This window comes from Xyrauchen texanus, chromosome 13 (genome assembly GCF_025860055.1).
Source record: "Xyrauchen texanus isolate HMW12.3.18 chromosome 13, RBS_HiC_50CHRs, whole genome shotgun sequence".
NCBI lineage: Eukaryota > Metazoa > Chordata > Actinopteri > Cypriniformes > Catostomidae > Xyrauchen > Xyrauchen texanus.
This window is the reverse complement of record NC_068288.1, coordinates 17,736,373-17,749,406: the sequence shown is the minus strand read 5'-3', so window position 1 is coordinate 17,749,406 and position 13,034 is coordinate 17,736,373. Positions and strand designations below refer to the sequence as shown.

General features: G+C 35.6%; 2 protein-coding genes across 3 annotated transcripts; one reads left to right on the top strand and one right to left on the bottom strand.

Moving 5' to 3' along the window:
• The first annotated feature begins 1,883 nt into the window (after positions 1–1,883).
• On the top strand, positions 1,884–10,541 carry LOC127653878 (uncharacterized). 2 transcript variants are annotated; one of them, XM_052140689.1, is made up of 15 exons: positions 1,884–2,381; positions 2,671–2,893; positions 3,023–3,098; positions 3,311–3,591; positions 3,677–3,715; positions 3,812–3,885; positions 3,996–4,085; positions 5,961–6,166; positions 6,252–6,351; positions 6,437–6,599; positions 6,716–6,822; positions 6,910–7,054; positions 7,205–7,331; positions 7,467–7,651; positions 8,924–10,541. In XM_052140689.1, the coding sequence occupies exons 1-15, from the start codon at positions 2,293–2,295 to the stop codon at positions 8,981–8,983; spliced, it is 1,965 nt and encodes a 654-aa protein (XP_051996649.1). In that variant the 5' UTR covers positions 1,884–2,292; the 3' UTR covers positions 8,984–10,541. The 2 variants fall into 2 exon arrangements, with proteins under 2 accessions (XP_051996649.1, XP_051996648.1); XM_052140688.1 differs by lacking the exon at positions 8,924–10,541 and having other exon boundaries at positions 7,467–8,497.
• Positions 9,291–12,979, bottom strand: LOC127653881 (uncharacterized). Its single transcript, XM_052140694.1, has 5 exons — positions 12,922–12,979; positions 11,220–11,896; positions 11,050–11,095; positions 9,563–9,654; positions 9,291–9,405 (listed from the first exon to the last, which is right to left on the bottom strand). Exons 1-5 carry the CDS (start codon positions 12,964–12,966, stop codon positions 9,291–9,293), a joined length of 975 nt encoding a protein of 324 aa, XP_051996654.1. The 5' UTR covers positions 12,967–12,979.
• Positions 12,980–13,034: the final 55 nt, after the last annotated feature.

The following is a 13,034-nucleotide window of genomic DNA, read 5'->3' as shown; positions in this document are numbered from 1 at the left end:
CTCTGTCTGCTCCGTTCCTCCATTCTGCTCCAATTTTGATGTCTGCTGATATTAAATTTAAAGCTCCAATCTCCTCAGTCCTCCGAAGATCTCGAAAAAAAGTCCTGTCAATCACAGCTGTCAATCATGACGTCACACCACCATTTTTATAGCGTCAAGTAACTAACTAAAAACTTACATCAGCGTGGTAAAAACTACAGTAAATGACAAACTATCTTTGGAAAAAAGATATTTGAAGTGTAATTTAATTGTTTAGTTGGTCTCACGTCCATTGTGAATAACAATGGGAGGTGGTGTTATGACCTATACTAGGACCAGTCACCGGGGGGCGATCGAGACACTTTGGCTTCACTTTTCAGGGCTTGCGCGGCATGCTTTATACTACCTTGGGCCCATGTAGGCAGCCTATATGGGACTGATTGTGTTTTCCCATGTCTGACCCAAATGGTTTATCAACGTGGGTTCCATATGTTTTTACCAAACCCATATAGAGATTACCTATGTGGGATCTACCTTATTTTTAGACTATATTAAGTCGTAAAGTGTGCTTGATATATTCAAATTTAACGCACGACTTTCAGCAGTAGGCTAGGTAGGAGACAGTGTCAGAGCTCCACAAAACTCCACAATTTTCCAATGTAAATCTGTGGTAAAAAATTGAACTGCATATGCATCGCTTATTTTCACGTTGCATGCCTTGAGCTATGACATTGTATTGTTTTGTATGTCTATTTGTTAATAAGGGATTTATGGACACATCAAGGTTTTTAGATTTGTAGAGTAAAAGTCATAGTTTTTATTTTGAAGTAAAAAAGATTATCCTACACAATTAGCAGAGAGGATAATAAATTGGCTAGCATGTTAGTGTTATTATTTTTAAGTTTAATACTTATTGTATTATTATTTAATATTTTCATGAATTAGATGTACATTTAATACATCTTTGCTTATATTAATTAATTTGTCATAACCTTGTTGTGTGACCATAATAGTAGCCTATGGAACGTTCCCCTAAAGTCACATTGGGAACGTAATTATATGACCAACAGAGGACCGTATGGGAACCTTCTGTTAACGTCCCGAATGTCCTCTTTGTAACGTTGATGTGTGTGACCATAGAATAACCAGTATGGAACGTCCCCCTAAAGTCACATTGGGAACGTTATTATATGACCAACAGAGTATGGGAACGTTCTGTTAACGTCCCAAATGTCCTCTTTGTAACGTTTGCTATGTGACCATAAAATACCCCAAATAGAACGTCCCCCTAAAGTCATATAAAGAACCTTGAACTGCAGCACTTTCATAACCAAAAGAGGACGTTCTATGAACATCCCTAATGTTCTGTAAAGGTTCGGAACTTTCGTTACCTTTAGAGAACTTTTAGGGAATGTTGCACAAGGTCGTGAGAACGTCCCCTCCTACATTATGGCGTTATATATGTGCCTCATTCCTGAGCGAGTAATTGTACGTTTTGAGCACAGAGAACTATATTTTGCAAGCACATTGCATTATATTTTGAACAGAAATTAACAATCGCAAATAAAAAAATCGTTTGAGCAAAGAAAAAACGATTCCGTGCTCAATAAATGTATTTGCTATTATCCATATTAATGTGCAATAATAACCCTCTCACGCAGTTTACTCAGGTGCTCTCACAAATTTATTCTCTGCGCTCTGTCAAGTCCCTCTCTCACTCTCTCGCTCAACCTCTTAATTCTGTGCGCGCTCAACTCTTGACACACACGCGCGCTCTCAACTCTTGACACGCGCGCTCAACTCTTCAAACACACGCGCGCTCAACTCTTCACACACGCTCGCTCAACTTGCAACAGCGTTACAAGTGTGCCACAAAATCAACCAATCGGAAAAGTAAAGGTCAATTGTGATTGGCTGTTGGTCTCCAATCACCACGCAGCACAAAGAAGACGAAAAATTTATTTTATGGATAGATGTCTTCTCTAGCCACCATCAAACATGACAGAGTCAAATGGTGAAAACTGCAACAATATGCCACAACGTCAGGTGAGTTAGTAATTTCTAGTTTTATGATGTTATGGTTTTCTATGCCTTTGATGAAACCCTGCTATTATCCGACCGTTTCGTAAAAAATGAAGTTTGCTAGCTAGCTGAAGCTTATAACGTAAGCTAATATCCTACCGGCTAGCGTTAATGACAGCAAGCATGGCTAACTCTTGTAGAATATTACTTGTAACTTATTTATTGTAATTTTAGGGTAATGGTACAGTTGAGTCAGCAGCCAGACATTTGGTGTCTGTGCTGCTAAGCAGTATGGCCACAAACTGCCCAACACGGCCGTCAGAGACAGAGCTCCCTGTCCCTAGAAATGTGCCTGTAACAGTGCAGCAAGAAATGACAAGGTTCGTTATTCACATACAGTACTGTAGATATGCTTGTATTCAATTTTCAAATCATGACGATTTTTTTTAAGTCGTTACTTGTTAAATGCAATTTGGTAACGTCCAGTTGGTTTAATTACTTAGATGTCTACTGTATATTCAAAATAGCCATTATGATTCACCTTGAGACATAACCTTGGATTTCTAGGCCAATTGCCTTGTAAAAAATATGCTAATTAGAATATTAGCTTGATTGTTATATTTACTGTATATATAATAAACTAATATAAAGCTATAATTTAATCCACAGATCTTTTCCAGGATATTTCAAATCAAACTTCAGTCGTGGTAAAAAGAGGTGTTTGACTGCCACCAAGCAACTGGGAAAGACAAGCAAAACAACTGCTCTCAATTTTTATCTTCTTCCCAAAAATACACCCCACATACCATTGCCAAATGAGGAGCTTGAACTCCTCCAGGCAGGTATGGGAAGACAAACAGTGTCTCTTCCAGAAGATGGTGACCACACAGAGGTACATATCCCATTCCAGCTTTTTAACTTGAATGAAAGATAGTTATTGTAAAATATACTTAAGTCTTGTCACTGTCAAGGATTTTTCTATGGGTATCTTTATTTTAATTTCACTTTCTCGTTAACCAAGATTTCAAAGCACCTGGCTAAAACGTTTACAAAAATGGAGGATCTTTGTGGGGGATGGCTCTTGCATAAGGCAACAGGTCTGTAAGTCTATGATTGTTTTGTTGAATTGTCATATTTACTGTTAATCAAATGCCAATCTTCTATTTATTTTTGGTGCATGTAAACCCTTATGGTGTATTAATTACTTGCTGCAAGCATTAGAGATGACAGATGGACAAAATGTATTTTTTGTTCTTCAACAAAACAAATCATTTTAAGGCATTTTTCTCTCTCTTTTCTCTAAATAAAGGTGGCAGTGGTCGACGAAAGCTGACTGTCATTCCACCAGAAGCAGAGGGGTATTCTGTCAAAGCTCTGCGAGCTGCGTCAGCAGGGGGCAAAGCCACTTTTTACATCGTACCACTCCAGGAGACTTTAGACACCTCTCCTCTGCCTCCTGACTCAGAGCATTTTTCAAAAATGCCAAAAACAAAATGCTACCAGTGTAATGAGACGATGCCTTTGCATATGCTTGCAGTACACATTAAGACATGCAAGGTAAAACTCACCTCCGATGAGTCTGGTGAAGAGGTGAGAGCAAGTTTGTTTGTCTAATGCAAATGAAAATAAAATATTATGAATAATTTACTTCAAATACTGTTTTGTAAATCTGCAGTCCTCTGATGAGTTATGGGTTGTGGAGAACAAGTGCAAGGTAAGGCCATAACTAAAATCACTTTAATTGCCTTTTGCACCAGTAATCTTTGTTTCAGTTGCTTGTAACATGGAGCGACTTTCTTTCAAATTTCAGGTGGTTTGTCCAATTTGCACCAAAGAATTCCCAGACGATGAGATCACATTCCATGCTAGCCTTTGTGAAGAGAGGTAATCTGCTTTGTTCAGCTCTCTGTATAATACATGTTTTTTTTTTTTTCAGGTTAAAGTCTATGTAAACATATACAGGTGTTTGAAACTGCATTTGTTTTCATGTACAGCTTTGAATCTATAGTGACTTCTGAAGCAAATAGCAGTGGCCCAAGTACCCATGCTCAAACTCCAGTATGTAAATCAATACAAAAATCAAGGTATGTTTTATTTAGATGCCTTTCGTGTGAGTTTATATCAAATACAGAAATATTTATTTACACAATCCATGTTTTCATGTTTTTTAGCCATCTTATCTAGACATCACATACTATCAAATTATTTAACACAGCACATGGTGCAGTAATTCATAATCACATATAATTTAATTATTTTCCAAACACTGTTCTGCACACTGCTGGATGGAACTATGGGTAACACTTTATAATAACGTTCAGTTGTAAGTCATATATAAGTGGTTAGTTAATGATAAACTAATCATTTACAAAACATTCATAAATGACTAGCAAGTGACATACTAACATTTTATGTATGTTTTGTAAATTCAGTTACAAGTCATTTACAAGTGATTAGTAAATGATTAACTAATTATTTACTATACATGACTATGCGTTCATAAATGATTAATAAGTGATATGTTCATTATTTTATGTATGTTTTGCAGATTCAGTTACAAGTCATTTACATTTGATTAGTTAATGATTAACTAATCATGTACAAAACATGACTATGCGTTTCATAAATGTTTAAAAAATTGTTAAATTTTTTGGTATGTTTTGCTCACATCAGGTGCACAGTAGTTAAAGACTCCATGTGTTTCAGAGAAGACAGCTGGCTACACCCTCACCAGTCAGCACTTACACTGCAGTACACACTACATTACAGAAGACAGCTGTCTATACACTCATCAGTCAGCACTTACACTGCAGTACACACTACATTACAGAAGACAGCTGTCTATACACTCATCAGTCAGCACTTACACTGCAGTACACACTACACTACACACTACACTACAGAAGACAGCTGTCTACACCCTCATCAGTCAGCACTTACACTGCAGTACACACTACACTACAGAAGACAACTGTCTACACCCTCATCAGTCAGCACTTACACTGCAGTACACACTACAGTGTTCAACACCTGTTATAGATGTGTAAACACATGAATAAATAATTTACTACACTTTCTGCATCCCCTAATATAAAGTGTAAACTATTCATCACTTGTAAATGTGTTACACATCATTCGTAGAACGATTCATTGATCTTATGCCTTATTGATTCTTGAAGTGGTAATCTACGAATGATGTGTAACACATTTACAAGTGATGAATAGTTTACACTTTAGATTAGGGGATGCAGAAAGTCTTGTAAATGATTTATTCATGAGTTTACACATCATTGTGTTGAACACTGTTACTTACCTGTTACAAATGATCTGTACGTGTATTCAAGGCATTTACAACACTTTCTGCACCCTCTAATTGCTACATACATAAAAAATAAAATAATTAAACATTTATGAAACGCATAGTCATGTTTTGTACATGATTAGTTCATCATTAACTAATCAAATGTAAATTTTGCGTTAGATCAAACTGAGAAAGGTATAGCACTTACATTTTGTTTTCCTACTGTTAGTTTAACTGCTTCTATTGTTCTCATTTGTAAGTCACTTTGGATAAAAGCGTCTGCTAAATGAATAAATGTAAATGTAAATGACTTACAACTGAATATACAAAACATACATACAATAATGAACATATCACTTATTAATCACTTATGAACGCATAGTCATGTTTTGTAAATAATTAGTCATTAATCATTTACTAATCACTTGTAAATGACTTGTAACGGAATTTACAAAACATACATAAAATGTTAGTATGTCACTTGCTAATCATTTATGAATGTTTTGTAAATGATTAATTCATCATTAACTAACCACTTATGCATGACTTACAACTGAACGTTATTATAAAGTGTTACCGAACTATGAAATGGCAATAATGTATACACATTGTTTTTGATAATTTGGGACTATTTTATATGTTCTCTGTCCTCTTTAAGTACGGAAGATATATTGGACTTTCTTGAACATCAAGTTGACACAACACAAGAATTTAAGTTGTGTGTGGACAGAGAAGACCTTCCAGACAGGGGCATTCTGCAGTGGAAAAGAAAGAAAGCTGCATCTCCTGCCAGTACTCTGAAGGTGGTGTATATAGGAGAGGCAGGTATTGATACAGGAGCCCTTAGGAAAGAGTTTTTAACTGGTAAGTTGGTCATTTAATTGTTGTGTTCTAATATGAAACAAAACCAATCAATCAGCTAAAAATGGGTATTGCTGTTTTGTCTAAGATATGGTTTCAGGTATTGAAAACAGATTCTTTGAAGGAGCTGGAAACCAGGGTAAAAATCCCAAGTACTCCTTGACAGACCTTGATAACGAGAACTTCAGGTTTGTACATACTTTTTTTTTCACATTACTGCATGTACTGGATGTAAGGATTTTATAACTGAGATGTTTTCTACCTTGCACACAGAACTATTGGTGAAATAATGGCAGTCAGCCTGGCACAAGGTGGCCCACCTCCTGCTTTTTTGAGAGGGTGGTGCTACAGCTTCCTCTGCACAGGAGAAGTGGACTTAAATTCTCTGTCTAAGGAAGATGTGGCCGATCTAGAATTCTGTCAACTCATCAGCAGGGTGAGCACTCCGTTTGAGAGTTTTCAGATATAAATTAGAGAAAGATTATTTATTATATAAGACATTTATTTTATTCGCTGCTTTATTTAAAAAATACTTATTTTCTTTTTTCTCAGGTTGAAGATTCTGCAGATGCTCAGTGTCTGATGTTGAACACTGATGAAATTATAAGCTGCGGATACACGAGCCAGATCAACCTAGACAGCAAAGAAAGCATAATTCGGTAAGAGTTTTAAATGAATATTCCATTTAAAAATATTTTTCATTTAAAATTGTAAACATTTCAAATCATGTTTTTTTTTCTCCAAAGAGCAATTGTCCTACATTCAACTACAAGATTAATTCCAATGCTGCAGCAAATTCGAAAGGGCTTGGAACTGTATGGCCTGGTGGACCAGATGGCTACAAACCCTGAAGCTTGCCGCTCCCTGTTTGTTCCTGGGAACATTATCAAAGTATCAATTTTAACTGCCACTTAATCCTTTCTTACATTTGCCTAGTAATATATTGGAATTTCCATTTTGTATAACCTTTACAAGCCTATATTTCAACCAAATATGCATTCATTATATTTAACCAAATATGCATTCACTATTTCTTTATAGCCTGATGCTGATTTCATAATGACATGCATCCAGCCCAATTTCAGTGAAAAGGGGACTTCTAAGGAGAGAACTGAGAGGAAGATCATCAACTTTCTGCAAGATTTCTTGCAGGAGGTTGAAATTTCAGGTACTATATACGTTATAGTATGCATACACAATTACACATAACAATTTGAATGTACTGAGCACATTCTTGAATAATTTATTTTACCTGTAAATTTGAATAGCTTCTCATGTTATTTGAAATATACATCAATCACAGACGGGGAGACAGAGAGTGCAGCTGGTGACGCAGAGCCTGTTGCAGTGCCACACGTGCTCCAGTGGATGACAGGGCAGTCCCACATCCCTATACTCCCTAATGAAAAGAGACATTTCAAAATAACATGCAACTTTGACCACAACTGCAGGGAACGACTAGGAGATCACTCAGTTTGCTACCCAATTGTGAGTGCATGCACTCAGACTGTGACTTTTCCAGTACATCATCTTAGCACTTACACTGACTTTAGAAGAATCATGAGTGAAGCAGTAAAATATGGTGGTGGATTCCACAGAGTTTAACACAACTACATCTACTCAAATCAAAGCAATAACTAAGCAATCATTGTTTACTGATTTTGATTAGAATATTGTACATACAGAGGTGGCAAAAGTAAAAAGTACTCTTCTGGGTGCTGCTGAGTTTACAAGTTTTGGGAAGTTTCTAATTCAGACAAAAGACTAGTAAAAATAGTTCATAAAAAAAATCAGTGATCTATGAAATCAATACAAATTTTAAACCAATTATTGTGGTAAATATGTAGAAGTAAACTACCATTACCTGTTAATTTGGGTTTTATTTTGGGACTTCCCAAAATGAGTGAACTCAGCACTTTTACTTTTGCCACCTCTAATTGTATAACATCTTTAGTATTTCTTTTTTTAGAGCTAGAACTCATAACAGTTGTTGCTACTGTTAGTTATACATCCCAAAGGGTGCCACTCCTTAAGTGCATTTTTTTTGCTGGTTCATTAATAAAAATAATGGGATGTTTTTGCCAAGTGCAATATTGTAACCAGCTAAGAAGTTCAGGTTTAAATGTCATTGTTGGTTGGATACTAGTTGCAAGTATCGTGTGTACAAGTCACGACCATGTGACTGAGAATGTTCCATAGGATCAAGAGTTCTTTGAAAATCTTCCAGGGCTTCATCATCCAGTGGGCACACAATTTCGGGAACCACAACTGTACCGTTGGTGTCTCCTTGCAGCATTGCACTGTCCCATTCAATGCCTGGATCTTGAAGTTCCTACAAAGCCAGAAAACAATTCAAATAAATTAAGACTTTGAACCTTAAAACGTTTTTCTGATGTTTTCTGTCTATTTAAAATAATTTAATATTTTTAGAAAACAAATTACAAAAAAGGTGCAAATGTTCATTGAAAACATTAAATTTAGAAATAAAAACTGCTGGTAATTGAACAGATGGCTGTTGCCAAGGATTTTATATATTTCTCAGTGTATTTAAAGGCATTTGTAGATAAACTATATTTAACCGCAGCATTTACACAAAAATTACAGTCTTTTTTAGGCAAATATGCTCTAAAGTCCAATTGATGTTTTTGTCATGGAACAAGACATATCTGTCTGCCAAATTTTTGCAACTTAACTTTTATATATATACATTTTGTGAACTGTCCCTATTATATTTGTGTCAAGACTCTCCCTTTCGTCTAGATCTTGTTGATGTCCCATATACCACAGCTGTTCAGGACTGAGACCTCCCTCTGTCCGTAGAGGATGATTATTCCATCCTCCAGTGAAGGTATCAAGGTCTGCTCGGAGTCGAGGGACAAAGATGTAGTGGACACCAAAGAGAGAAACCTCATCAGAGATATCAAGCAGACCGTCTTCCTCCAAAGAGTGAAGAACTTCGTGGTACTTGCTAGTGACCGCAACCCAGACATCCCGCCAAAGTCGCTCTATTCTAGAATGACATTTTAATTGGTTGACTTGGATTTATAAAGCAATTTGTACTTTACTTAAACAATTAAAATGCAAGCAGTATTTATGCAGTCAAAAATATCAAGACTGAAAATACAACTTACCTCTGATTGTGGACACTCTTTCCCGAGATAAAGCTGGCTCTTCCTGTTCCCCATGTGGCGAACATAAAGTGTGCGATGTCCACGTTCTCAACACCCTGATCCCCCCTTACTCTAAGATAAAAATCAAATTTAAATGACATTCAGCAAGGTTTACTTTTACTTTAGAATATTAAGTTATAATTTCTGGTATACAATTAGTTAATACAAAAATCTGAAATATAAAAAACTGCCACTTCTCCAGATGTATGTTTTGTCATGGTAAAAATACCTTGATGGTAAGCCATGAAGCTGGGTTGATCTCAGGAAGAATGAGAATGCAGTTGCTGCTTTGTTATTTGTTGCAGCATCCAAGTACAAGATCTAATAAAACCACATGAAAAATGTTAATCTTCTTGCAGCTATAAAGTTACATCCTAATAGCTGGCCTTGAGCTTTTAGTTTTGTTTAGTGAACATTCTACGGGTTTTGGTACCTAAATTATTATGTGTTCATATATTTCAAAAAAATAACTTGGTTACCTTGCATCTTAGAATACTACATATATTGCACATGTACTGTTGCAACTTACTCTTGCATGTCTATCAATTTTGGTTGAAGTATTCAAACAGACTCACTCATTCTGTACATATGTTGATTAGAAATACATATTCTATAAATCAAGCTTCATTTTAATGTTAGCCTTGGTAAGAAAGGAAAGCAGAAGAAAAGGACTACTACCTAGAATGCAAATTTGAGAAAAAGTAGTGCTTCAACATGAAATTCTATAACTTTTTCTGTACTTTCTGCAAGAAATATGTAAGGTTAATGTTTAAGCATTGTGGTTTCTGAGCACTCAGAATACTGGCAGTTGATGATAAAATTATGATCAACCATCATTACACTCTAGCTGAAGATAAAATATACACTAATTGTTCGAATCTACAATAATAATGAATGTTATGTCTTAAGCAGCTGATTACAATTGGATGCTTTTTTCAAGTCGAATGTTATATACCCCATAATCACAATTTGTGTCAGGAGGCTTTAATCTGTACACCCTCTGTCCTTAGACCCTCAATTTGAAAAGGAATTAGTAACAATTTATGTTAAGGGTACATCAACTATCATGGCTTCATGCAAAAACAAAATGTATTTGATGTACTTCAACTTTGAGGAATATGAAAAAATGAACAGTATCTCATGCACGCCTTAATACAAGAACAATATTATGCAACAAATAGGTATTTCAATCATGATGTTGGAGTTATTAATGATGTTCATCTGTTATTCTGATGTTATTTATCAGTGTTAGAGATGGACTGTTCATGACTTTCTTGAATAGCCACAATCATGATGTAATAAAAAAGTAATGCTAAGTTAATCATGATTACAATCATGATTTTGGCTGTCCAAAAACAGCAGACCTACCTATGAAGAAGACATGATCATTAATAACTCAGAAATTAAGCCATGCATGAGATACTGTTCATTATTGTACATTACTGTTAGTTTATTACCCCTGATATGATTGTAAAGCACTTTGGGTGTACAGTAGTACATATGAAAGCTCTATATAAATGCCTCATTCATTCATTCAGTTCATGAATGAATTCATTCTGTTTTATGCACAAAGTATTGATGAATTATTGTAACCTCCCCCCCCAAAAAAGAAAAACCCCTTCATACAATGTGTATTTTATGGTCCATTTTGAAATAAAATAAAAACAATCTATGTTGATAACATTAACAATAAAAAAACAAGAACACATAAATTACCTTCCTTGAGTAGCCATCCACTCCTCCAAAGAGGACAATGTTGTATCTTTTCAAGAGGGAAAAAAGTTACAGTATAACTAAAAGCTGTTTGATGGGATTTAAATGACATGCTTCCTACACCACAACATTCTGTGTTTAAATAATTAGATCAACATTATATTTGAATCTACCTGATCAGTTTGTGATTTGTGTCAATGTGGGCCAAGGACAGAGGGCCTCGCACAGAATAACTTCTTCGCACAACACAACCTAGTTCTGTGAGCCGTAAGAAGATCCCTGCAGCATCAACCCGATGCATAGAGGCCATCATTCTCCACCACTGAATGCGGAGACCCATTGACACCAAATGGCCTTGAACCATTCGATAACCAGCATTTGGCATCTGACTTTTGATGGCTGAAATCATGTTGTCAAGCTCTTGGTCAGTCATTGTGCTGTATGATCCTCTTACAGATAAGCCAAATTCTTGGATTCTTCTGTAAATTGTTCTCCTTGAAACACACAACAATTTTGCAATGCAGGAGACTGGCAGATGTGTGTCCAGCAAATTCTTTAGTTTTTCTTTCTCTATTACAATTTTGTGGTGACCAGAACCTGGACCAACCTCTGTTTCCTGTTCAACAATGGGCATAGATCTGGCATTAATTTCCCTTTTGATAACATCATAGAGGTTTTGTAGTGCTTCTGTAATGTTTGATACACCGCCTATCTGCTCAGAGAACGATTCAAACAGAATAAGCTCATGGCGTGTCAGAAACTCCAAATAATCCAAATTTAGTGGTGGTTGGTTTATGGCAGATTGCAGTTTGGTAAGAAGTCTCTCCATCAACTGCTGTCTCAGCAAGTCCTGTTAGACAGAAAACGCTCAGATTAGCAAAGAAGAGGGATTCATAGTTAGCCATATATGTTTGAGAATAAACTACCGGTACATGACTGAGATAAGATAACATGTGGTGGAAGATAGTAATAAATGTATCCCTTATAGCATCCTAGCCATAGCCAAATAGGAATTTGTATTTAAACTTTAGAATAAGATGTAGAACATGCTGTCTAAAAACATGTTTTTTAGATTATAACTAAATTTCTCCGATGATAGTTTACTTTGGTTATGTATAGATTATCAGCACGGTTGTGAAGGGTAACTTTTACTTCAATACCAAATATGCAATTAAAGACAAGGGAAAAAATGTATATGAATTTTATTTCAGTTTATTCTATAAGACAACATACCAATGTAACATTAGAAGAAAAGAAAATATTTTTCATTAAGTAGACCTAAATTCATGCAGTAGCCTATAAAGCATTTTCAAATCTGGAAAACTTTAGTGAAGTGAAAACTTTCTTTCCAATAGAGATAATAAAGATGAACTATGGTTTTACTGGACACCAGAGGTGTTGTGAGACTCGTGAAGTGTAATGTGATTGACTGCGCATTTGCATGGTAGTACTGTAAACATGTTTCTTTTAAAATGAATTACTATTTTAATTCTGCTAATAATCCAAAATGTTACTAAATGTAACTATTAACATATCTATTCCTGCTCCTGTAATGGAATACATGTACTTTGTATCCTGATTGTGTAACTCCCATACCCCCCAAGCCTCAAGTCCAATTTCAATGTAACATCTGAAATATCTGGCAGCAAGTTTAAATAACGTTTATTGAGAACGTCATTATGGAGAACAAAGTTAAGCCTTTATTGTTCTCTTAGTTTGCCAACTAAAGTTATCTTGGGAGTTAGCCTACTGCTTTTTAATATAAATTAGTTAACGTAAGCAACGAAATGAAGTTTGCAAGCTAAGAATGCAGACAAACAAAATAAAGGTAATAAACACAGTAACTATGTAACCAAAATAGTACAAACTACTCACATGTGGCTGTGGTGTGGCATTTAGGTGTTGCTGTTCTGATGACATTGTCTGCGGCTGTGCTAGCGTTTAGAATGCTTGAAAAGGATAAGTCAAACTAACTTTAGTCACAATAG

Excerpts from the sequence above, each read along its gene's own strand:
- LOC127653878 (XM_052140688.1), top strand. The coding sequence starts at position 2,293 with ATGGCCACAAACTGCCCAACACGGCCGTCAGAGACAGAGCTCCCTGTC. Across the intron at positions 3,592-3,676 it reads CCGATGAGTCTGGTGAAGAG|TCCTCTGATGAGTTATGGGT; the intron begins GTGAGAGCAAGT and ends GTAAATCTGCAG. Across the intron at positions 3,886-3,995 it reads GCTAGCCTTTGTGAAGAGAG|CTTTGAATCTATAGTGACTT; the intron begins GTAATCTGCTTT and ends TTTCATGTACAG.
- LOC127653881 (XM_052140694.1), bottom strand. The coding sequence starts at position 12,966 with ATGTCATCAGAACAGCAACACCTAAATGCCACACCACAGCCACAT. Across the intron at positions 11,096-11,219 it reads ACAAATCACAAACTGATCAG|ATACAACATTGTCCTCTTTG; the intron begins GTAGATTCAAAT and ends CCTCTTGAAAAG. Across the intron at positions 9,406-9,562 it reads CTTCATGGCTTACCATCAAG|AGTAAGGGGGGATCAGGGTG; the intron begins GTATTTTTACCA and ends TTTTTATCTTAG.